We start from the raw sequence: 24,396 nt of genomic DNA on the forward strand, positions 1-24,396 counted from the left end.
TTTCCATAGTGAAGCCCTTCACAGGGGAGGACTAATGACTGGTCCCTGACTAAAAGACTGCCCATAGTCTTCTGAAGAGCTACCATGTTATATTTTGAACCTATTTTGTCAACTCTGTAATGCTGACAAGTTAATCCCTAAGTCACAATACAAAAGCACCCAATGTTTTGATTAGCAAGGTGTCTCAGACAGCCAAATTTCAGTCACATCATGCCACAAAGTTTCTCACTACCTCTAACTATCCAATGAAGAACTGAAACAGAAACTTTAAATTCCTGCTCCAGTATCCCTGCTTTCAGAATGGAAGAATGGGCCCCAGATGGCTGGAATCAAGTCTCCAAGATAAACAGGGCAAACACTGCTCTCAAATGACTGTGTGCTTTGATGGTCATGGAAGGAGGGGCTCCTGGCCAGGTTCCCTCTGGGAAGAGGAGAGTCTGCTTTTATTTGTAACTTACAGTAAGTGATGACTGAGGATGACTGTGGACTGGAGATCTCAAGATGATGGCTAACTGAGCTTAATATTGACCAATACATGGTCTCCTATCCCTGAACTGGTCTGGTGTGTGTGTGTGTGTGTGTGTGTGTGTGTGTGTGTGTGTATTTGCCCACATGTGTATAAGTGCACCACATGCATGCAATACCTGAGACCGCCAGAAGAGGGTATTGGATCCCCTGGAACTGGAGTCAGGATGGTTGTTAAGCCACCATTTGGGTGCTGGGAATCCACTGAGCCATAGCTCCAGCCCTGAACTTGTTTTGAAGCAGTAAAAGGTCCTTTTAAAACACTGATTTAGGGTTGGAGAAATGACTCAGTAGGTAAAATTTTGGGTTTAGATACCAGCATCTACATAAAAGCTGGATATGGGGTACACATCTGTAACCCCAGTGCTTGGGGACAGAGTCAGGTGGATCTCAGGGGCTTTCCAACCAGCCAACACAGCTACAACGACAAGCCCCAGGTTCAGTGAGAACCCTGTCTCAAAAGAGTAAGGTGAAGAGTGACAGAAAAAGATATTTGACTTTGACCTCTGGCCTCCACATACATAACACAAGTGACTATACCTGACACACATGTGCACACACACAAATATAAAATAAAAATTGACCTACAAAGAATATTCTTCCTACTCCCCTCTGGCCTAAGATTTAGATGGTGGCATGAAAGCTTCATCCATGGAAACAACCTTCAAATGGCTCAGGTAGAACAGGAAAGAAAAGTAAAACACAAAGACTCAGAAACAAGTAAAAAAACCCACCAGAAACGTCAATGATTTTGTTCTTTAAGGAAAACCACGTACCCTTCCTTGAGGTAATTGTAAAGGATCTGCTTGGCTGTCTCCTCATTGGTTTGCTGAGTGAGCTCCTGCTGGCCCTTTAAGAGATCTGGTGTGGCCTGGAACACAATAAAGTTTGTTATGAGACCACCAGGATGGCCCTTTCAGGAAGATGGCACCAGCCTGAAGTAGAGGTTTCCAAATACATTCCTCCCTTCCAGAACTGGGGCCTCTGGTCAGTCTCCTCAGGGAAGCCAGTCTGGCACCCACCTCAAAACCCTTGGGTAAGTGACTTCCCTTCCTCCCTGGATTTTCTCACCTGTAAATTAGGCCACTAGCACCTGCCTTCACACAGCTGGTGCAATCCTATAATATAAGAATGCCTGGCACCCTCCTCCTCATCATTTTTATCACTATTATTATTTTTTTTTTACTGTTACTGTCCAAGCACTAAATGTACCACTTAAATTCAATCACTTTGCAATTAACCTAATTTCTCAGACCAGAAATTAAGCTAGTTGCTCAATTTCATGAACAAAAGCATATCAACATATACCTCAACACCAAACGTTTGTTGAAACTATTTCATGCTTCCAGATTTCATACACAGAGAGAAATAGAGCCTCTCTATACTGTTTGGGATGGGCCTTTACAGAAAGGGAGCCCAGCAGTACTGAAGATTACCCAGGAAACTAGTTTGCCATCATCTATATAGTAGGACAAAACTCTAATTAACAAACTATACAGGACATAATCTGATCCTTAGAAAAAACCAAATGTGCACAAGCTGAGACGACAGCTCAGTCGGTGAGGTGCTTGCTTATGCAAATGTGGAAGACCTGAGTTCCATCCCCTAGCACCCATGTAAAAGCCAGGCACTGCATGTACCTATAATGCCAGCACAGGGGAGGTGGAGAGTAGGAGTTCGATGGTCAGCTAGTCTAGCTGAATCAGTGAGCTCCAGGTTCAGAGAGAGACCCTGTCTCAAAAAACAGTAAGGTGGAAGAGTTGGAGAGATGGCTCCAACAGCAAACAGTATTTGCTGCTTTTGCAGAGGACCCAGGTTCAGTCCCAGCACCAAGATGGTGGCTCATAACCATCTGTAACTCCATTTCTGTACGCACCTGGTACACATACATGCATGAAGGCAAACACTCATATACATAAAACAAAAATACAAATAATAGGGTGGAGAGCAAATGAAAACACCGGATGTCAACGTATGGCCTAGACACACATATGTATGTATACATACACACAGACACATACACAAAATCATCAAATGTGTAATTACTGATTCAAGACTAAGGATACTCATTCTTATGGCACATTGCTTAGGTCACTTAGAGAAGGATAAAGGAGTCACACAAGTGTTACCTGAGTATTGGAATTGGAAGGAAATGTCTTCACTGAAATTTTCTTGGCACTTGAATCAGGTGTGGTGGCCACAGCTCGATTCTGTAACATCAGGGTGGCAGTGGCTATCTTGACCTCTTCCTCCTTTTTATTCTGTGCTGGAAGGGAGAAGGCACGAACTACCATGCTTTCCTGACTTCTTTTGTTTTCCAGAGCTTTCTCATCATTGTTCTGCTGGGGAGGCTTGGGGTGAGCACCCTCGGTGCCCTGTGTGGCACCCTGCAGCTTTGCAAGTGTGCGGCCTGGACTCTGTTTTGCACGGCGCTCCTGGGCAGGTGGCCTTTGCGGGACCACCTGGGATGGGCGCAGGAGGTGCTCACTGGATTTGCCCAGGTTTCTGCTGAACTCTGTGAGGTACTCAGGGTTCCCCTGGAGACCGAAAGGAAAGGCACTATCCACGCTTCGAGATCTTTTCCTGTCGTCCGGATTGATTCGGTTTCTCTTCCCAGACCTTCCTCTTCTCTGAAGCCCAGGTTTTTGGTCAAACTTTTCAATTAACTGGTCCACACCAGGAATTGAGCAGGTGTCAATATCCCGCCCGGTTCCTGGCATGAAGGGGATGTACCTTCTGTTCTCATGACGGTTGACGTTGTCAGCATGGATGGCGCATTCCTGATCATCCAGTAAAAATCTGTACAAGGAGGTGGCTGACGTGGGAGTCGTTGATGAAGAGGAAGACCTCCGGGACCGAGCTCCATCCAGGATGGGTCCTGCGGAATCCTGTCGCCGGAAGGGAAGAACATCTGGCCTGGTTTTCTTGGTTTCGGGGTAGGCCTGTGGGCTGGGGACCGTCGGGGATCTCCTTCTAGGGGAGAGGGACTCCTCCCCCGCCGTCTCCTTGGCGCAGCTCTGAACATTCACACACACCGAGGTCTGCTTTTGAGGGTCTTCTATGACCACCGAGCTGCAGAGGCGGATGGCTGTCATGCTGGCCTTGGCTGGGTCCTCGGCCGGGGGGCTGGTGGGCTGGGACTTGCTGGGTCTCGGGAAGCCAGTCCAGGGTTTCTTATGCTCGGTCCCTTCCTCTAAGTGTCTCAGCCAGCTGCTCTCCGGAGGGTGGCGCTTCTTCAAGTTCAGCTCATTCTTGTCAGGGTCATAGGGCTGCAATAGCTCTGGATGTCTCTGGAAATTGAGTACATGGGGTGGTTTCACCTGCCCGTCTTTGCGCTCTAGAACCCCGTTCTTGCCCTCATGGAGGGAGGACTGTTTCAGGTTTCTGATCGGGCTGGACTGAGCACATGGGTTTTCTGGAAGCTGTAATTCTTCTGTGTTGTTCTTCAACACGGGCCCGTTGCTGGAATGTATGGACAAGTTATTTATCACTGGAGATGGAAATGATGGTCCATTTTCTGGAAAAGGTGTGCCTGCTAGACACCGCTCAGTGTTATTCAGGACTATGTAGGGGTGGCCATCGATTCCCTGGACCCTAATACTGACACCATAGGAGCCTGCCTTGGAGGGCTGGGAATGCCTTTGCTTGGTGGTGTCATCACTGGCCAGTCTCAGGTGGACGCCATATTCCTGTTGTACGTGTTGGTATTCACCAAAATACAGCTCCATGGTTCACTGTCCTGGCTAAAAGCGAAAGGTGCCAGAGAAAAGAGAAAAACAGCAAAGAGGACACAGTGTTAGAATTACCTGTGTTTAATGGAAAAGGGGAATGATTACAAGGGGGAAACATCAAAGCTCAAATGCAGGACATTTGAAACAGCAAAGACACTTCAGAACCCAGGGCTGAGTGCTGCCCTCCCCTGCCCTTGACTTGTCTGAACTGGCCTTTCCAGATGCTCTCGAGCCCACCCACATCAACCCTGCTTTAGGGCAGTCAGTGGTATAATGACCTGGCCTCTGGCATTGCTCTGCTCTGGTTTCCAGCTCATGGGCTGTTCTGACCACTTTTTTCCTTAGTAGGTTTCCCCACACTTTGTGCCAGTTATTTTTAACCAAAAGAGTATTCCAGTTACCAGCATTTGAAAACAAGGTACTTTTCCATGAAAATAATTAAGAGCTAAGGAGCTCTGAGATTCGGTTTTTATTTCCCCAAAATGCTATCACCCTTGTAATACACAATCTAGCCTTAAAACCTTGTTTTACATTTATTTATCTTCTATACCTGTATATGTTTATGTGTGTAACCACGTGTATGCTATGGTGTACTTGTGATCAGAGGATAATTTGCAGGACTGGGTTCTCTTCTTCCACGGTGTGAATCCCAGGGATTGAACTCAAGTCATCAGGTTTGTTGGCAATAAGCCAACAGTTGAACCTTTTATCTCCCTCCCTCCCTCCCTCCCTCCCATTTATCTTCTATACCTGTATATGTTTATGTGTGTAACCACGTGTATGCTATGGTGTACTTGTGATCAGAGGATAATTTGCAGGACTGGGTTCTCTTCTTCCACGGTGTGAATCCCAGGGATTGAACTCAAGTCATCAGGTTTGTTGGCAATAAGCCAACAGTTGAACCTTTTATCTCCCTCCCTCCCTCCCTCCCTCCCTCCCTCCCTCCCTTCCTTTCCAAAAGCCCACCTTGTTCACAGATTAGATGTGTGAGTGAAAGCTATGCACAATGCCTTTCTTTCTCTTTCTTTCCCTCCCTTCCTCCCTTCCTTCCTTCCTCCCTCCCTCCCTTTCTTCCTTCTCTTCCTTCTTTCCTTCCTTCCCTCCTTTCTTCCTTCTTTCCTTCCTTCCCTCCTTCCTTCTTTCCTTCCCTCCCTCCTTCCTTCCCTCCCTCCTTCCTTCCCTCCTTCCTTCCTTTCTTCCTTCTTTCCTTCCTTCCTTCCCTCCTTCCTTCCTTCCCTCCCTCCTTCCTTCCTTTCTCCCTCCCACCCTCCATTCTTTTCTCCCTCTTTCTCTCTCCCTCTGAACATTTCCCTCTGTAGCCTAGGCTGCTCTAGAGTGTCTCATGTATCCCAGACTATCCTCAAACTTACTATGTAGCCAAAAATGACCTTTAACTCCTGATCCTCCTGCCTCTGCTCCCCCATCCCCGACTCCATCCCACCCCCACCCCCTGCCCCAGTGCTGGGATTCTAGGTGTGTACCGCCACAGCTGGTTTATTTTGGTGTTGGCAATCAAACCCAGGGCTTCATGCACACTAAGCAAGCACTCTATCAATTGGGTTACATCTTAGGCTCCCCAATTTTAAAAGCTTTAATACTATGAAAATATATTTTTCTGTAAGGAATTGGTTGCTTGTGAAATTAAAATGAGAACAAGTGATGTCAATTTTTTTTAATCTTTTCTTCATGCCAAAAAGTTCACCTAGCATATTCATCTCAAAAATGTTACTGGGGCGAGGGAGGGAGCCTCAAGCTCTTCCTCTTGCGCTCCCTACTGATTCCAAGAATCAGTCTTCTCTGCAGGGCATGAACACCCTTGCCAGACGCCTGCAGACCTGACATTAAACAGGGCAACCCGCCATGCCTCACGCAGGGTGCTCCACGCAGAAACTACCCTCTGAAACCACAGCAGCCAGAGGCCAGGAGCCCAGCAATCACTTCTCACAGATAACAGCCATCCGGTTTCTGTCACTTTTAGGGGTCTTCTTGAATCTTCTACTCTGCAGTCAAATCTGGTAGCATATCTTCCAACAAAATCATGCACTGGAGCCAGAGTTTCAAACCCATGTGTGTAGATTTTGCAAAGTTAAATCAAACTATCTCTAGATTTAACAGCATCTGTGTTTCCTTCAATTTCTAGATTACACTAGTGGAATGTGTATGAAAGTTTGAACTGTTTCTTTAAAAAAAAAAAAACAGTACTTACATGTATCAATTGCTTATCTTTTTTTAGTTTTCTAATTTACTTGGTTCAAGTCTTATTTTGACTACAGTAGTTCCCCTTATCCAGAGAAAGCCCTCCAAGAGCCCCAGTGGACTCCAAACCTGTGGCAGAACTGTACTATACACATAGTATGTAAAAGACAAATTTGTGTCCACATATACCTTCCTCCCTATACACACACACCTATGACAAAGTTTAATTTGTAAATTAGGCAACAGTAAGGGATTAGTAACAATAACTAAGAACAATTTTACTATAATAAAATTTCTGTGACTATGATTGCTCTCAAAATATTTGAGTGTACTTTTATTTTCACTAAAGAACATTTAGCTAGGCATGGTGACACATGCCTTTAATCCCAGCACTGAAAAGAGAGAGGCAGAAGAAGCTCTCTGTCAAGGCCAGGCCAGTCTACATATAGTGAGGTCCTGTCTTCTTTCTTTTTTTGTTTTTTGTTTTCTGAGATAGGGTCTCCTGGTAGCCCCTGGTAGCTGCAGCTCGCCTGAAATTCACTATGTAGATCAGACTGGACTTGATCCCACAGAGATCTGCCTGTCTCTGCCTCCTGAGTACTAGGATTAAAGGCTTGACCCTGTCTTTAAAAAATAATAAAAAGCACTTTAGGGGCTGAAGAGACTGCTCAGCAGTTAGGCGCACCTGTTGCCCTGGCAGAGGATCCAAGTTTGATTTCCAGCACCCGCATTGGGTGGCTTACAACTACATGTAACTCCAGCTCCAGGGGATCTTATTCTCTCTTCCAGCCTCCATGGGCAATGCACTCATGTGTACATACCCATGAACACACACAGACACACAGACATGCACACACACAAATAAAAATTAATCTTTTAAAAAATCAATTTTACATCTGGGTATAATGCCTGTAATCCCAGCATTTGGGAGGCTGAGGCAGAAGGATTTCTGTGAGTTCAAAGCCAGCCAGGGCTACAGAGTAAGATTTTAGTCTCAAAAGAAAAAAGATAAAAGAAAAAAGGAAAAGAAGGGTGAGAGAGAGAAAGAGAGTAAGTACACACACTTCACAGCTCTTCTCTGGCACCATGGTTTTTGACTTCGTAAAGTAGGGGTTACTTAAATATAAGTCCTGCAATACCACAATAGCCAGTGTGATAACCTAATTGGATACTAAGTAACTAACGGACGGGTAACATATGGCTAAGAAGAATAAGGGAATACACATCCTGGATACATCATTCAAAAGTCTAGAGGTGTTTATTTCTGGAATTTTCCATTTGATATTTCTAGGCCACAGAAGACAGCAGGTGTGCTAGATAGCTTTCCTTGTCAACACACCTGGGAAGAGGGACCCTCAATTGGGGATGTTCCTCCAACAGACTGGCCTGTGGGCAAGTCTGTGAGGCATTTTCTTGATGGTTGAGTGATGTGGGAGGACCAAGCCCACTGTGGGTGGTGCCACCCCTTGGAAGTGGTCCTGAGTTGTAGAAGAAAGCACAGGCCAGAGGAACAAGACAGTGAGCAGTGTTTGTCTGTGGTCTGTACTTCAGTTCCTGCCTCGTGGTTTCTGTCCTGGCTTCCCTCAAGGATGAGTCATGTATGTTTAAACCAAATAAACCCTTTCCTTCCTGAGTTGGTTCTGGTCATATTACAACAATAAAAGTCTACCTAGAACAGCAACTAACTTATGTCAGAATCACTTTTCATTATACTTTGTTGTCCTGTTTCTTTTTGCGGGGGGGAGGGGGGCGGGCAGGGTCTCCCTGTAGCGCCAGCCTGCCTAGCTTACTATGTAGTCCAGGGTGGCCTCCATCTCACAGTGATCGGCCTGCCTCTGCCTCCTGAGTCCTGGGATTAAAGGCATGTGCCACCACACCCAGTGTCCTTTTTATTCCAGAGAGGAGTCTCATGTAGCCCAGACTGACTTCACACCTATACCATCTAGCTTCCTTTCCTCAAGCTTAAACATATTCCCCAGAGGAAACCCATTGTAAACTTTAACTGTTTATTCTAGTGCTTACTCCATATTGCTAAATAAAATTCCCAGCTGCTGTCAGGTGTGGTAGCACACACCTTTGTTCCCAGCACTTGGGAGGCAGAGGCAGCTATGGATGCCTGTGAGTTGGGGGCAGCCTGGTCTACACAGTGATGTCTTGGCCAACTAGGGATGCGTAGTGAGACCCTGTCTCCAAGACAAAAATCAATCCCAGCTGCAAATTTCTTAATTTACCAGGTTTACATGTGGTAGGCAACATACCGTTGGCATAAAACTTTTATTCTGATGGCCTCACAAGTTCATCGTTTTTGCTTAACAGGGTCTCATATAACCCAAGCTAGTCCTGAACTTGCTATACAGCCCAAGGCAACCTTGAACTTCTGACCTTCCTGCCTCCACCTCCTGAGAGCTGGGATCACACACATGCACTACCACACCCAATTTATGCAATGCTGGGAACAGGATCCAAAGCTTCTCGTAGCAAGGCAAGCACACTAAGCCCTAAGCCACATTCCCATTTGTGGTCTACCCAATGCTTTTTTTCAAATTCAAGTATTTCTTATTTCCATTGCTTTTTGTTCTCTTTTTTTTTTTTCAAAAATCCAGTTCTTCTTTGAGGTGTGAGATAGCTCCTCTTTCTTTCTGATAACTTTTCTGATAAATAACGTTTCTCAAGAAACAAAAATATGGGGCTGGAAAGATGGCTCAGTGGTCAAGAGCACTGGCTACTCTTACAGAGGACCCAGGTTCGGTTCCCAGCACCCACATGGGGGCTAACAACTGTCTGTAACTCCGGTTCCAGGGGATCGACACCTTCTTCTGCCCTTTGTGGGTATCGCACAACAGGGGTGCACTTCACACATTCAAGCAAAACACTCTTCCACATAACAAATAAACCAAAAAAATTTAAAAAGGAACAAAACTGTTCTGTCTGCTTTTTGCAGCATTTTCCACGAGGTTTTTCTTCTCTGGTTTGTTTCAGGCTCTACATTTTCTATTCTAGATTGACTAAAGATTCTGGATTGCCTGATCTGGCTTAAGAGTGAAGATCCATGGGTTGGTGAGAGGTAAAAGGCACTTGTTGCCAAGCCTGAGGACAATCCAAGTTCAATGCCTGGGATCTATATGGTGGAAGGAGAGAACTGACTCCCATAAGTTGTCCTCTGTCCTCCACAAACATACCATGGTATGCCTGCTCATTACAAATAAATAAACAAATGTAATTTTAAAAATATTTCATGTATGTTTTGCCTGCATGTATATAAGTGCACCATGTACAAGCAGTGTCTGAGGAGGCCAGAAAAGAGAATTCCCTAAAACTACAGATACAGATGGTTGTTAGCTATCATGTGGATGCTAGGAACCAACCTGGGTCCTCTGCAAGGGTGGCCACTGTTCTTTAGGACAGTGCCGTCTCTCCAGTCCCAATAAATTTAATTTTTTAAAAAAACTTTTTGTAAGGGTGCAGATTGGAAGCAGAAGCCCTGCATGTGTAGAGAGGACTCAATCGCTGGGGAGAGTCAATCAGCCTGTGTGATGGGGCAGCTTCATGCTGAAGAACCCACAAACTTCAGCATCTACAGAGCAGGTTTTTCTGGAATTGTTGAATTTCTCCAAAAAAGCACCCTCCAATCCATTGCAGGACTGCACATACAGGCCGACTGGTCTCATGAGATAGGGCAGAGGTAAACCACAGGGCATCAGGAGACAAGGACAACTCATTGGTGTCCCACACTCCGTGCACCATTTCTGCTGGGGTCGGGGCAAGAGGCAGGCACAGGCACCACCCCCAAATGCAGGCTGCTGAGAACAATGTGAAGTCTAACCATTTAAGTTCTCCATATCCTTAAATGATTCCCTGGATTCTGACCCTTCTCCCCAGCTTTCTCCGGTAACAGTTCCTTCCAGTGCTGATCCTCGGGAGCAGTCACCTGCTGCGGCACTGGGCACTGGGCAGAAGCTGCTCTTTCTGTTGATCCACTGACCACCCTCTGCCACTTCAGAGTTTCCCTTCACTGACCTCCACCCACAGTCTTCACCTGCTGGAGGTCTAAACATGTTTATTCATTTACTATCACTTGAGGATGACTCTGAAATGGAAATAAACCTTTGCACTTACTTAGCTTGATAATTTTACTTTTTAATTTGACATATGTTTAATTATATTTACCTGTGTATATAGGTATGTGCATGCATGGCACAGCACACATGTAGAGGTCAGAGGACAGACAACTGTAGGAGTAGGTGTTCTCCTTCCACCATGTGGGTCTCAGGAACTGAACTCAAGTGCCTTTACCTGCTGAGCCACCTTGCTGGCCCTAGCTTGATACTGATCATTTAAAATAATAGTGTATGCTGATTTTACATGCGAGCTTCATTATGACATTCTCATACATATATAATGCACTTTTATTTTATTCACATCTCTACCATCCTCTCTTGCCTCCTTCCCACTCATGCTGATCCCCTTTGATCTCCTTCCTCTTCCCAACTAGTCTCTTTCTACTCTCATGTTGTGTGTGTGTGTGTGTGTGTGTGTGTGTGTGTGATTATTTTAATTAGGCTTGCTTATAGGAAGGATTACTAATATCTTAAAACATAGGAGGGGTGAGGGGTGTATATCAATTCTAAAAACAGGTATAGTTACCTTGCCTTACGAAGCAATGCATGATGGATAATTACCAAAATGATCAGTCTCGTCTTGACTCCTTCAAGCAGCACTGGCAGATCTCATTCTGATCTCTCCCAGAGTGGTTTGTTTTTAAAGTTCTTTACAAATCATTTGTGAGCAATGCTAGGGACCAAACCCGGGGCTGCACACATGCTAAGCAAGTGCTATGTCACTGGGCTACACACCAGCCCTGTGATTTTATTTTTTTAAAGAGCTTCTGTACAAACAAATGTATTCACCAGGACTCTCTTTGTGTGTTCTGTTTGCTAAATGGCATTATTTTCACTCACCAATAATCTCTTCTCATGCTGATGCTAACTTCCAATGAAAGTATTTCTTCTAATATTTATTAACAACAGTCTCGTCAAGGGTTTTAGAGTCTGCTGCAGTAGCTGTTGCTACCACCACAATCAACACTAACTGCATTTCACTCTTCAAATAAGGCCACTGTGGTTTATTACAATCTCAGCTTCCAGTTGGTGAATTAATCCACATATGTGAATTTCATCAACTATCCACAATTTATATTTCCTTAACAAAAACCTCAGCCCAATATTTTACAAACTAATGGCCATTTTTCATCTGGGCATGGGTGTCTTAAGCAAATGTGAATTTCCTGTCCAATCAAAGCATAAACACTAAATGAATGAATCTCCTGAGAGTGGTTCTTCACTTCCAAACCTCCTTTAAGATCATAACACACACCACAGACTCAATTGTCTGTGGGGACTGAGCCCAACCAAGAGCTTACATAATTTGGCAGTAAAGCCTGATAAATTGCCAAGATACAACATTGTGGCACTTTGGCAAATAAAAGTTGTGTTTTGGAGTGGAAACAATGCTTTCTGAAAAGGCTGCTAAGTAATGATCATTACTTTGGTTAGTGAGATCAATGGGAATGTGCAGGAACAAAGGGCCCAGCTCTTGGAAACAATCCCAACACAGGCCAGATGGAGATGCTTCCTCTCTCTGGGCCAGCACATGTGATCAGCAAGCATGAAGATTAGTCACATAGGGCTGGTGCATGTGTCCGGCCTCTCCACTCTCATTCGCTGTGGCCTCATCAGCCACATAGAGGTCCTGCTGGCTCCTGAGGAAAGGCAGCCAGATCATCAGAAACCTTCCTACCATGACTTGCCCTTCCTCTCCCTAAACAACAGTTCCCAAGCACCCAGCATGGTACCTGACATGGCTGGGGGCACTCTGTTTTGTATGGTTAATTCCATTTTGTCATATGAGTACTTTAAGGCAGCAACTAAGAGGTAGAAGCTGACAGGCCTCAGTGCACCTGTGAGTTTGATTCCAGGAAATAAAAAGTGAGCCACAAACCAAAAAGTAATTTCCCCTGAGTGGGATGCTCCGGCTGCCTCAGTCAGCAGGAAGCCACTGCCAGGCTAATGAGGACCCACGTTAAAACTCCAAATGACAACATATTTTCTCCTAAAGGCATGCCTGTAGGAAAAGTGGGAAGATGGGATTTGGGGGGATAGATTCATATCCCAACTTCCACAGAAAGGGGGGCTGAAGAGATGGCTGAATAGGGAAAGTGCTTGCCATACCAGCTTGAGAACCGGAATTTGATTCCCAGAATGTACATTAAAATGCAAGCTGTGATGAGCATCTGTAATTCCAGCATGGGGGGGGGGGGCAGCTGGATCCCTAGAGCTTACTGGTCAGCGAGTCAGGCCAACTTGGTGAATTCCAAGCCAGTGAGAGACTCTGTCTCAAAAACAAGGTGAACAGCATCTGAAGAAAGACACCCAAGGTTGTCCTCTGGTTTTCACATATATGTACACATACACACACGCACACACACACACACACACACACAGAATTAAGAACTTCCACTAGCGGCTGCAGAGATGACTTGTCAGTTAAGAGTATTAGCTGCTTTTGCAGAGGACACCAGTTTAATTCTCAGCACTCACATGGCCACTAACACCTGTCCGTAACTCCAGTTCCAGAGGATTTGACCCCCTCTTCTGGACTCTGCAGGTATTGTACACATGGGGTACACTTACATGCTGACAAAACACTCATATGTATATAAATTTTTAATTTTTTTAAAAAGAAACTCCATGCCAGGTGTGGTGGCAAATGCTTTTAATCCCAGCACTCTGAAGGCTGAGGCAGGTGGACCTCTGTGAGATACACACTAGCCTGGTCTACATAGTGAGTTCCAGGCTAGCTGGAGCAAAGGGAGACGCTGTCTCAAAAAAATAAAATAATAATAAAATAAAATAAAATAAAAACCTCCACTAAAATTGAAAAAGAAGAGTGAGACACTCAAACCTGGACAGCCTAAGAAAATCCAGAGCCTGTCTACATAGTCCCAAATAGGACAGAAAGTGGCAGCCTTCCCCAAAGGAAGTGTTTGTGCTTTCTGCCATGCAAATGTAGGAGACTGACCAGATTGTCACCATTTCCAAGGAAATGTCTTTGCACCCAGTCAAGCCTTTAGAAGTCACCATGGTAACTCAACCAGAGATCCTAAGACCAGAGTCCCTTGAACTAACACATATGATATGTATCAGGGCTGTGATGCCCTGAGGGCCCCCTTCTGCCCTCTGGAAGCCCACCTTCACCCATCTGAATGGGTGTGTATCCAGCCACACCACTTCTCTTGGTAGTGCACAGATCACCACTCTGTTTATGGTGTTCATGTTTCCAAACGTCTTTTTAAAGTTCAGTGATTAATACCTTATAGTCCTTATAGCCACTGAAAAACTATGGAATTTATGTCCACAAGAATGCCTACGACTATGTCTGCCTCTTAACCCAAAAAGCTCTTCCAACAATACAGAGCTGAGACACAGAAGGGCCGGCTACGGGCTGGGGTGCACCTCAGTTGGTAGAGTGCTTGCCTAGCATGCTCAAGATCTAGATTTGATCCTCAGGAACTCAGAAACCAGATGTGATGGATGTCTGTTATCCTAGCACTTGCGAGGTAGAAGCAGGAGAATCAGAAACTGAAGGCCATCCTTGGCTACAGAGCAAGTTTGAGGTCAGCCCTGTCTCAAGAAAACAACAAATAAACAAAAAAAAACAGAAAAGGAAAGGTACAACTGTGAAGCCCGGCTCCCAGTCCTGGGGTGAGACCCATTTCTAGTGCTGGGACTCAGAGTCAGACCCCTGGACCCATGTTAACCTCCCTGAGAATTTTTCTATCTCCAGGGTCAGGTTTTCCATGAAGACTTCATATGATAAATGGGAAAACTGAGTCATAGACCCTGCACACTAAATGAAAGGGATAGAATGTGGGAAGAAAAAATGCAATGTTGTAGTTATGGCCACAAGAATGCTGATGTTCATCGAATGTTTTAAATAATTATGAGGCAACAAATTCTACTCATTAACCATGTAGCACCAACATTCTGAAATAATCCATTAATTGAAGAAACCAGAAAGCAGAGAATCTAAAGTGCAATTCTAGTCCACAGAAGAGATGCGATAAAACGTCACTGGCTGAATAAACGAAGCTCTTCACAGTAGCCCAGGAAGAGCAAAGAACTTAGCCAGAGAAAGCAGCTCCTGACACTCATGCTAGTGTCCAGTATCGTATGGAGCCTAAGGCCAAATCACACCAACAAAGGGTTAAAAGTGTAGCACTTATCTATAGGCCCATATCTGGCCTGTGAAGCTTTCTCAATATTGCACACCAACTGATCAGTACAAACACAAAATAAAACCTGCTGGCCAACCCTGACATGATTGACCTAAACCTACACTAAGCCACAATATCCATGAAAAAAATTATTCCCTAAAATCATATGGAGTTTTCTCAGATTTGTCAGTCTTGTCCTGAGTTACACGTGCTCAGCCCGGCATGGAGAAGCTGTTCAGATTTGGCACACACCTGCACAGTGCACGCCTGTGTGGCACACACCTGCGCAGTGCACATCATGCTTCCTCCAACACTACTACACCAGGCACAGGAAGGGAGGGATGGCCTACAAACAACAGCCATGAGAAGTAACCACACTACGCAGCCTAACCCTGCGTCTAGAACCTGTGCTTTCTTTCCTTCCTTCCCTTCCTCCCCTCACCACTTCCTTCCTTTTCCCTTCCTTCCTCTCCCCTCCCCTTTTTCCCTCCTTCCTTCCTTCTTGGTCTCACATAGACTAGAACTCACTCCATAGCTGAGATTGGCCTTGAAATCCTGATCCACTTGCCTGTGCCTCCCAAGGGCTGTGAATACAGGGTGTGTACCATTTCACCCAGTCTACTGGGTGCTAGGGACAGAACCAGGGTTTTGCGCACGCTAGGCAAACATGCTGCCAAGCAAGCTGTGACTTTAATGTTCAACACTTACCTCTGCTGAAAGCCTGTCTCCCCTTACCTGTGGAAAGCCTGCTGTCTCCCCAGGGCTCACCTACTGGAGCAGCTTCCCTCTCTTTTCCCATCAGCCCTTAGTTCTACAGAGCTCAACACAGATCCACCAGCAGTGGCTTCGCTGGCAGGCCCACGCTGCCCCACAAACCACATTTTAAGCCATTTCAGCCATATTTACTGTCCCTCCATGCCGCGCAAGGGCAGAGTGCCATCTTCATATCACCCAGTTTTCTTGGACCAGATCTTCACAGCACCCAGCATCAGATACTATTTTCTCCACTTGAGAGACATGCATGCCCTTAAGGAACATTGCTTTCCTCCCAGGACTCAGGCTCAAGTCAGGGGCCCAGAGTTTCTATCCCCACCAGCGGAGCTCTTCCCTCCGGTCTTTCCTTGTTCCTCTCTATCAGTGTTTAGGTATCATTATCTTGACCTGTTCACTGGAAGTCCCTACGTCCCACCACATCACTTGCCCACAAGGCACTCTCCTACCCGGCAGGGCTCAAGTGGTCATGTCCCTCAGCCAGACCTTGCTCCTTGCCACATTTCCTACCCAGGGTGCAGTGAGACAGGCAGCTCCTCAGAGGTCTCTGGCCAGCCAGCCTAACGGAAACAGCTAGTTTCTGGTTCAGTGAGAGACCCTGTCTCACAACAAGGAGAGTGATAGAGGAAGACATGTGATGTGCTCTCTGGCCTCCAGAATATACCTGCACATTCACATTCAAACACCACATACACTGACAAAAAAAAAAAAAAAAAAGTAAGTTTTCCATAATGGACTGGGAAGAAGGCTCAGTGGGTAAAGTGCTTGCTGTGCAATTATGAGGACCTGAGTTCAGACCCCTAACGCCCATGTTAAAAAAATTTTTTTTTAATTTTTAAAAAAAGGCACATTTGTGTAACTCCATCACCGGAAAGGCAGAGGCAGGAAGATCCCTGAGGCTCACCGGCCAGTCAGACTAGCCAAATCAGCAAGCTCCAGGTTCAATGAAAGACTCTGTCTCAGAAAACAAAGGATTGAAGAAAACACCCAATATCAACTTCTGGCATCAACATGAAGATGCACACACATGTGTGCACATGAACTTGTCTTCTATAAAAACTAATCATCCTTCAGGCACCTCAAGACAGACTCTTTATAACTACTTTGAAGCACTAGAACCAGATCCACAGTACCACCATGGTGTTTCCTCCCACCTCTGTCCTTTGTGTCACAAGGTATGTGTGTTCCATAAGTAGGAACAGCCCTGGGGTCATCAAGCCTGCCTATGTGAGGGAAAAGGATGAAGTAGAATTTCAGAGATTCAGCTGAGCAAGCTACTTTACAGGAACCTCCTCCAAGAAGCCTTCTTACAGTGGACCTCGGTGCTAAATCTCCCCCCACCCCCACCTTGTGCTGGACTTACTGCAGTGTCTCAGAGAACTAACCAGGGCCAATCTGCATGTGTTCTGAAGGAAAGGGTGAGTAAATCTGCATCAAGAGCAAACCTGGCCAAGTGAGCCATCAGGAAGTGTTCTAGTTTGCTTTCCATTTTGTGATAAACATCATGACCAAAAAGCAACTTAGGGAGGAAAGGTTTGTCTCACTTTACACTTCTGGATCACAACCCATCAGAGGGAAGTTAGGGCAGAACCTGAAGGCCAAAACCATGGACGAACACTGTTGCTGGTTTGTTCTCTGGCTGGCTTAGCTAGCTTTCTTGTACAAGCCAAGATCACTGCCCACAATGAACTGGGTCCTCCCACATGATCCAAATGAGACTAGCCCCTCAACATTAAGAAGAAGAAAAAAAAACAGTCAGTGGGATGGCAGGAAGCCAGGAGAATCTGGTGTTTCTAGAAGGGAGTGTCCAATATGCCAAGTGCTGCCAACAGTATACAAAGACAAGAAGAATCGCTGCACTGGGTAGGATGGAGACCAAAGGTGACGTGGACCAGACACTTGACTTTAACCTTAGAGGGAAAGAGGAAAGACACAGAAGTCCAGTCAGAATAGGCTGAAGAAAGAATGAAATGAAGATAGCTCTGTCAAGGAACGGAAAGCCTCACAAATGAAAATGCAAAAATAAAAAGCTATCCTGGGGTTGGGAATGTAGGTCAGTTGGTAAGTGCTTGCCCAGCATGTTCAAGGCCCTGGGTTTGATCTCCAGGACTGCATAATCTAGGCATGGTGGCACAAGCCTGTAATCCCAAAACTGGGGAAGTAGAAGTAGAAAGATCAGAAGTTCAAGGTCATCCTCAGCTACATAGTGAGTTCCAGGTCAGCCTGGAGTACATGAGACCCTGTCTCAAAAGAAAAAAGGGAAGTTGTCCTGGAAAACAGTCACCTTCCTTATCAATACTCCCTGTACCCAGGAGGAAATCTCTGTTGTGTCTCCTGTCTACAGCCTAGAGGGCACAAATCCCAGGCATAAGCTGGTATTCATGCTCAAAGGATTCTGAGCAGAATCACTACTTAATTTGATGAAATATTGCTTTTCTTCTTCCTCTGGTAGTTGCCTGCTGTCCTGAATGGCTGCCAAGCCTCTAAGGATGTAGCCAAATCAGCTGAAGGGCATAGTCTGGGTTTAATAAAGACCAACCACAAAGGAAATACCTTTGTGCCTTGGGAGTGCCAGAAAAGACATCAATAAGATACTCCAACAAAACAAAGTCATCAGTTGTCTCTCTCCTCTACAGGATCCACAGACTAATTCGCATCCTCCATGACATCCCATCCTCCTCCAGGTGGTGTGAAATACTGAAGCACAGTCTACAAGGAGAAAGGCATCCAGAGGCATATGCACCTGAGTCTTCCCTAAATGAACCAATTTCAAACTCCCAATTCCAAGTTTTAGATCCCAACTTCTGCTCAAGGATCCACTTCTCCACCCCTGACATCACTTCTTTCATGGCATCGTGTAACCATAGCAACCTCAGTCTACCACCTTCTAAACCTAACCCTAATGCAGGGTTCCTGTCTTTGCCTTTCAGTGTCACAACAATCAACATAAAGGAATCCTTTAGTTTGCAGTAATAATGAAATTAACTCTGACATGTTCACTATGAACAAGTTCATCTCAGTGTCTTTGCACTGAACATTAACCCACACTGAATTGTAACATCCAAAACAGTCCTCTGTACATTAACCCAGCGTTGAACATTAACACAAACTTCAGGCTGAGCAGCTGATGTGCTTAGAAACCTGAAGAAAGAGAACAAGTACTTAAACCGTCTAGGTTTCCCTACCCCCAAAGGGGCTAATTTTACATATTTTGTGTTAGAAATCAAAGTGTCTGTTTTTCTGGCAAATCTCTCTCTGAACCCCATCAGTAGAAACCAAGCTATAGAGTCAGACTAACTGCCTTGTCCCCCAACTGTCCTAAAGTGGCAGGAAGCAGATGCCCCTAGCAAAACAGCTGTCAAGTTGTGAAATAGAGCAGGCAGAAAAAGTTAAAAAATAAAAATCACTGCAAAGAAAGGAGAAAAAAGCTGAAGAGGGAAAGAAAGAAACACAGAAGAGGAACAAAGAAAAGAAATCCACGCCCAGCAGTTGTTTTTTTTTTTAATGTCACTTGTAGCTGGGGCGATGGCTCAGTTGGTAAAGTGCTTGCCCTGCAAGCATGAGGACCTGGGTTTGATCCCCAGAACACATATTTTAAAAAATAACCAGGTGTGGTGGCACATACCTTTATGTCTCACCTTTAATCCCAGCACTCCGGAGGCAAGGGCAGGAGATCTCTGTGAGTTCAAGGCCAGCCTGGTCTATGTAGTAAATTCCAGACAGGCTGTGGCTACAGGGAAACCCTGTCTCAGAAAGACCAAAAAAAGAAGAAAAGAAGAAGGAGGAGGAGGAGGAGGGGGAGGAGGAGGGGGAGGAGGGGGGCCTGCCTGGGTGTTCCATGTCATGTGCCTGTGTGTCTGTGTTGCAGCTTGGTGCTGTGTGATTTGCTCCCTGCAGGGGCTCCTAGGTGAGGAGGAGGAGGAGGAGGAGGAAGTAGTGGAGGAGGAAGAAGATGGGGGGAGAAGGGTGGAGGAGGAGGAAGAGGAGGAGCAAGAGGAGGAGGAAGAAGAAAGTCAGACATGGTAGCACGGGCTTGTAATGCCAGTGCTGGAGACAAACAAGGGGATTCCTGAGGCTCACTGGCCTGCCACATGGCTGAATAGTTCCAGGCTAGTGAGAGGCCCTGTCTGAAAACACAAGGTGGCAGCACTCAAGGAATGACAGCTGAGGTTGACTTCTGGCCTCCATGTACATGTGCACTCATGTGCATATGCATACACACAAACATAGGTATACACACATGTATACATGAAACAACCCCACAGAAAGGTGTGAGGCAGCAAGGTGCCAAGCTAGGCTTACTCTGGAATCTCTGAGGCCAAAGGCAAAGGGGTCGTGCCTACTGTAGTTGAGGCAGTCGCTTGCACAGGATGTATCAACAGTGCTGAGATCACAGCATATGCATACTAGAACTGAACACTCAAATACATGGAGGTCAGGTGGTGGGTACTTACTCTTAGAGTGGGAGGTGATAGATGTGCAGGGGAGAAGGCTAGAAGGCTAGAATGATCTATATGGAGAGAGGTTCAAGTCCGAGATGTAAGAAGGAACTCATGTTTTATGTGATACACAGATGGCTACATGTGGAACTATTTATAAGCATGTCTATCTTCTTGGGTTAGCAGGCACACACACACACATACACACACACACACACACATACACTTTTCTGCTCTTTCAGCTGAAGGGGCCCATAAGCAACAGCCCTACCCCACCTTGTAGCAACCTCATATCCAGATCTTGCTTTCTAATGTCAATATGTCCTCCTTAAAAGGAACCACAGCTCATTGAAAAGTGGTTGATTCTAAGCGTGGGGCAGGAGATTCACAAGAGGAGCCTGGAGCATCATGTACCATCAAACACTGAAGAAGTCCTTAAAATGATGACAGTAATAACCATGACAACAGGGTAATATCAATGGAGCAGTGGCAACAATTCAAAGAGTCAAACAGCCACAGGCGCAATAGTATATTGTCACCTAATATGTAAATTTCTTTCTTTTGAAGATTTTGAAGATTCATTTTTTATCTTTAATTTTATGTATATGGGGGAGGGTATGTGTACATGAGTACAGTGCCCACAGAGGCCAGAAGAAGATGTTAGATCCTCTGGAGCTGGAGTTACAAGCAGTTGTGATTGGCCATGTGGGTACTGAAAACCAAATTCATATCCTCTATAAGGACAGTCAACACTGAGCCCTCTCTCCAGCTCCCCAAAGTATAAATTTCTGTAAGTGCACATTTAGGTGACTAAGTGAATAAATACATTTGATGGGGAAGTCACAGACACACCATGTAGACCTGGAAGCAGCCCGAGACTCTGCACTCCCGAAGGAGAGGAATCTAACTCCTCATCTGCATTGTGCTGCACACGGTCACTTTCTAGAAAGTACAGCATGGAGAGAGGAAAAGAGAGTAACGTAAGTAGAAATGTGACAAGCAGCACCTCAGCCGGGCCTTGTTATCAAGATCAGCATCAGCAGCCACCCGTCATGGTGTTAGTAACGTGAACCGTGAGCAATGTCACTTTGTTCTCTTCTTTCCCAAGCCCCTAACACCAGGCCAATCAGGAGAGAAATATCACACAAGTTTCGCCAGAGATTCACACTATAATACCCTTATCTGGTGCTCCTGAAAACAGTCAAGTCCATCAAAAAGAAGGAATGTCTCAGACACCATCACAGCCAGAGAGAGTTTAAGAAAACGTGACAGCTAAACACAGCATCCTGAGCAGAAAAGAAAAAGAAAGCAAGGCAAAATCTAAGAAAATACGAATTAAGTTTGGATGTCAACATATAATTTACCAATATTTGTTAACTGTAATAAGCTGCACTGAATCCTGCCAGGGCTGGGGCTGTAACTCAGTTGGTAGAGTGCTTGCCTGAACCCCCGAGTTGGATCGCCAGCACTTGTAAACCAGGTGTGGTGGTGCACACAGGTAAACCCAATCCTGGAGAGGTGGGAGCAGGAGGGTCAGAAGTTCAAGGTTATTCTCAGTTCAAGACCAGCCTGGGCTACAAGAGAACTATCTCAAAAAATAAATATATAATAAATAAATAATGTCAATAATGGGAGACAGAGTACAGAGGAACTTTCCATACGATCTTCATAATTTTCTTATACATCTAAAATTATTCTAAAATGAAATCCCCCCCAAAAAAAATGTTTAAAGGCCACCAGGCATGCAGCTGGGGGTTGGCACGGCCACTCTAAGGCTGGTGCTCTTAATTCCTGAGTCATCCCTCACCTTGGGCCTGTTGGAGCAAACAGATGGGACTACCAGAGCCCTACAGCAGGTCACCTAACCCACATCCTGGCCGGGTCTCTAAACTCTGCTCCTGAATTACAGCTCAGCCAGAAAGAATACAGCAAATGACCTCCCAGGGCCCTGTGAATACAAAGCATCACTCAGTGTCACATTCCAGGGATGCGGAGAGGTTCAGCGAGACCCCAGCTTGGGGCACTGCCCCTAGAGGATTGTAAATCTGATCTTAAGGGTGATGATTTAAGAACTGTGGACTGTTTCCCAAAGAATGCACCTAGACACTGACAAAACTTCCAACTATGTCTCACAGATGAAAGGAGCAGCCAGAAAAGAGGTGGACCAACATAGAAGATGCACCGTCTCTAGAGAACAGAACTTCTAAGCAAAGCCTACATGGAAACAGGGACCAAAGCCATATGCCAATGTCGCCTCCACATGCTGGTCCTTGGCCTTTCCTTCTCCATCTTGAAGTCAAGGAATCCACTTCTCCAATAGAAAAATAGTCATCGGATGAAAAATAGAGGAACTGATTTAGTCACAGAGCAGAACAAAAGAAACCAAACAGGAGTAAAAAAGAGAAGAGAGGTCCTCAGAGCAGAGAGGAGAGATGGGACCCAGGCGATTACATGAAGAAGACACGCTTGGTCACGAGCAGGCACTGTGACAGGAAGCGATGACTGGGGTGTTATTTGATTGGAGACAAGAGGTGCCCATGTTAAAAGGGTCCTTAATAAGCACAGCCTGTGTGCTGGCTTCCCAGACCTAAACCCAGAAGTCTCCTTCCCTCCTGGAAGGCCACTTGCCAGCTCCTCCTCTTGTGAGTCCCTGGTGCTGTCCCTGAAGTCTCAGGCAACACAGAGAGTCACTTGTTAAAACTAATGCATTACAGACACTCCAGAGCTCAGGCTACCTCCACCCCACTTGGGGTAAAAACCCAGTGCTATCCCAAGTCACCTAGCTGAACTCAAAGTCCCAGGAGCAGAGACCCTACTCAGAGCCCAACCAAATTTCCAGGGCACACTTCCCAATACCAAGCCTCAGAGCAACTGTGTTTTCAGATTTCTCTGATCTTAAAAAAATGTGTCTATCTCCCTCATCGATACGTGAATTAGGCACTGTATTGGGTCTTTCCTCATCACTTTCCCCCAGTTACTCCACAACATGCCTGGCACAGAGTAACTGTTTATGAATTGAATGAATGAGAGATTCCCGTCAAGTTAAACTCCCCACCCAACCAAAAGGAAAACAGGACATTTCAATTTTGAGTGATCAGTACAGAACTTGACCCTGGAACTACTCTATCCATAGGTATCTGATACTATACACACTAGCAATCACCACTAATTGGTAATAATTAGTAGTGCAATAATAAATAATACTGACCATTCACCATGTGTCGAGGATGATGCCAAACAGTATATATTTATAATGTTATTCCATAACCTTGTTAGGTGGGTATCATGTAATTTATCACCATTTTGCAAGTGACACAAGTAAGACTCAGTCATCTGCCCAAGGTCACCAGGTAGTTTAAAGAGTCAAAAGTCACACATACCTGCCTGCCCCGAAAGCTCAGCTACACAGTAGATGAAGGTGTATTGTTGAGGGCCTGGAACCAACCAACATTCATGACATAACCCCATATTCTGATCCCAGGAGAGACACTGTAGTACCACACAAGCAACAGACGACCAAATGAACTTTTCAAACACATCTGGATTGTAGGTTGGGGTCTATCTGCAGAGAATTATAGAGAGAAAAGAAGCCGAGGTTGTAGCTACCAGGAAACCAGCCATTGGGCATGGACGAAATACATATACCGTACCCAGCAATAGGCATGAGACAAGTTCCCAGGCCACCCTGACAGCGTGTGGATCAGGGATTCTTTCTAGAGTATCTCAAGTTCACGACAGATAGGAGAAGGAAGTTATAGGTCCTCACAGTAAGAGGGCCCCTGAAGAGCAGGGGTGAAAGGGCAAAGAGGATGCTGGCCGATGAAGAGAAGCCTCAGAATATAAGGAGCCACATAGAAACATGAAAAAAAGAGAGCTTTCCTGACAGCCATGAAGAGATGGAGAGCTGTGGTCCCAAACGTACTAGGAACAGAAGCATCTTCCACCTCCAGGAACAGCAGGATCTTAGGCAAATCACCAATCGCAACTTCTGTCCCATAAGAAGGGAAAGGTGGGAGCTGCAGGCATAGCTCAGCTGGTCTCAAGTACATGATGTCCCGAGTTCAATCCCCAGCATCCTATAAACCGGGCATGGCATCACACACCTGTAATCTCAACACTCAAGGGGTGGACACAGGACTTAGGAAGTTCATAAATTCAAAGCCAGCTTGGGGATACATGAGACCCTATCCCAAAAATAAAATTTACAAAAAGAGAAGAGGATGATGGGTTTCCAGCTCAAAGAAGAGCTCAGAAATCTTCAATCCCAATCTCCCAAAACAGACCAAGCAAACCGAAAACTAAATGGCCGCTTCACAGATGAGGAAGCATTTTATCAACTGTGGCACATTAGGAAAACAGAAGGTATCAAGCCTATATGTCTGTGGTCTTTACAAATCCAATCTCTGGTACTTGATTTTGATGATGATAGTAATAATAAGTATCATTATTATTATTATTATTA

At 45.4% G+C, this 24,396-nt stretch overlaps 1 protein-coding gene across 2 annotated transcripts in view; it reads right to left on the bottom strand.

Moving 5' to 3' along the window:
* Positions 1-24,396, bottom strand: part of Cgnl1 (cingulin like 1) — a 194,381-nt gene that overhangs the window by 135,002 nt on the left and 34,983 nt on the right. For both annotated transcript variants that reach the window (XM_008847497.3, XM_008847489.3), the window contains exons 2-3: positions 2,655-4,268; positions 1,302-1,396 (exon numbers count right to left, since the gene is read on the bottom strand). In XM_008847497.3, coding sequence (XP_008845719.1) covers positions 1,302-1,396; positions 2,655-4,253 — 1,694 coding nt within the window. In that variant the 5' untranslated portion in view covers positions 4,254-4,268. The remainder of the gene's footprint in view (positions 1-1,301; positions 1,397-2,654; positions 4,269-24,396) is intronic.

Source organism: Nannospalax galili, unplaced genomic scaffold (assembly GCF_000622305.1).
Source record: "Nannospalax galili isolate Female #2095 unplaced genomic scaffold, S.galili_v1.0 scaffold611, whole genome shotgun sequence".
In the NCBI taxonomy this organism is placed as follows: Eukaryota; Metazoa; Chordata; class Mammalia; order Rodentia; family Spalacidae; genus Nannospalax; species Nannospalax galili.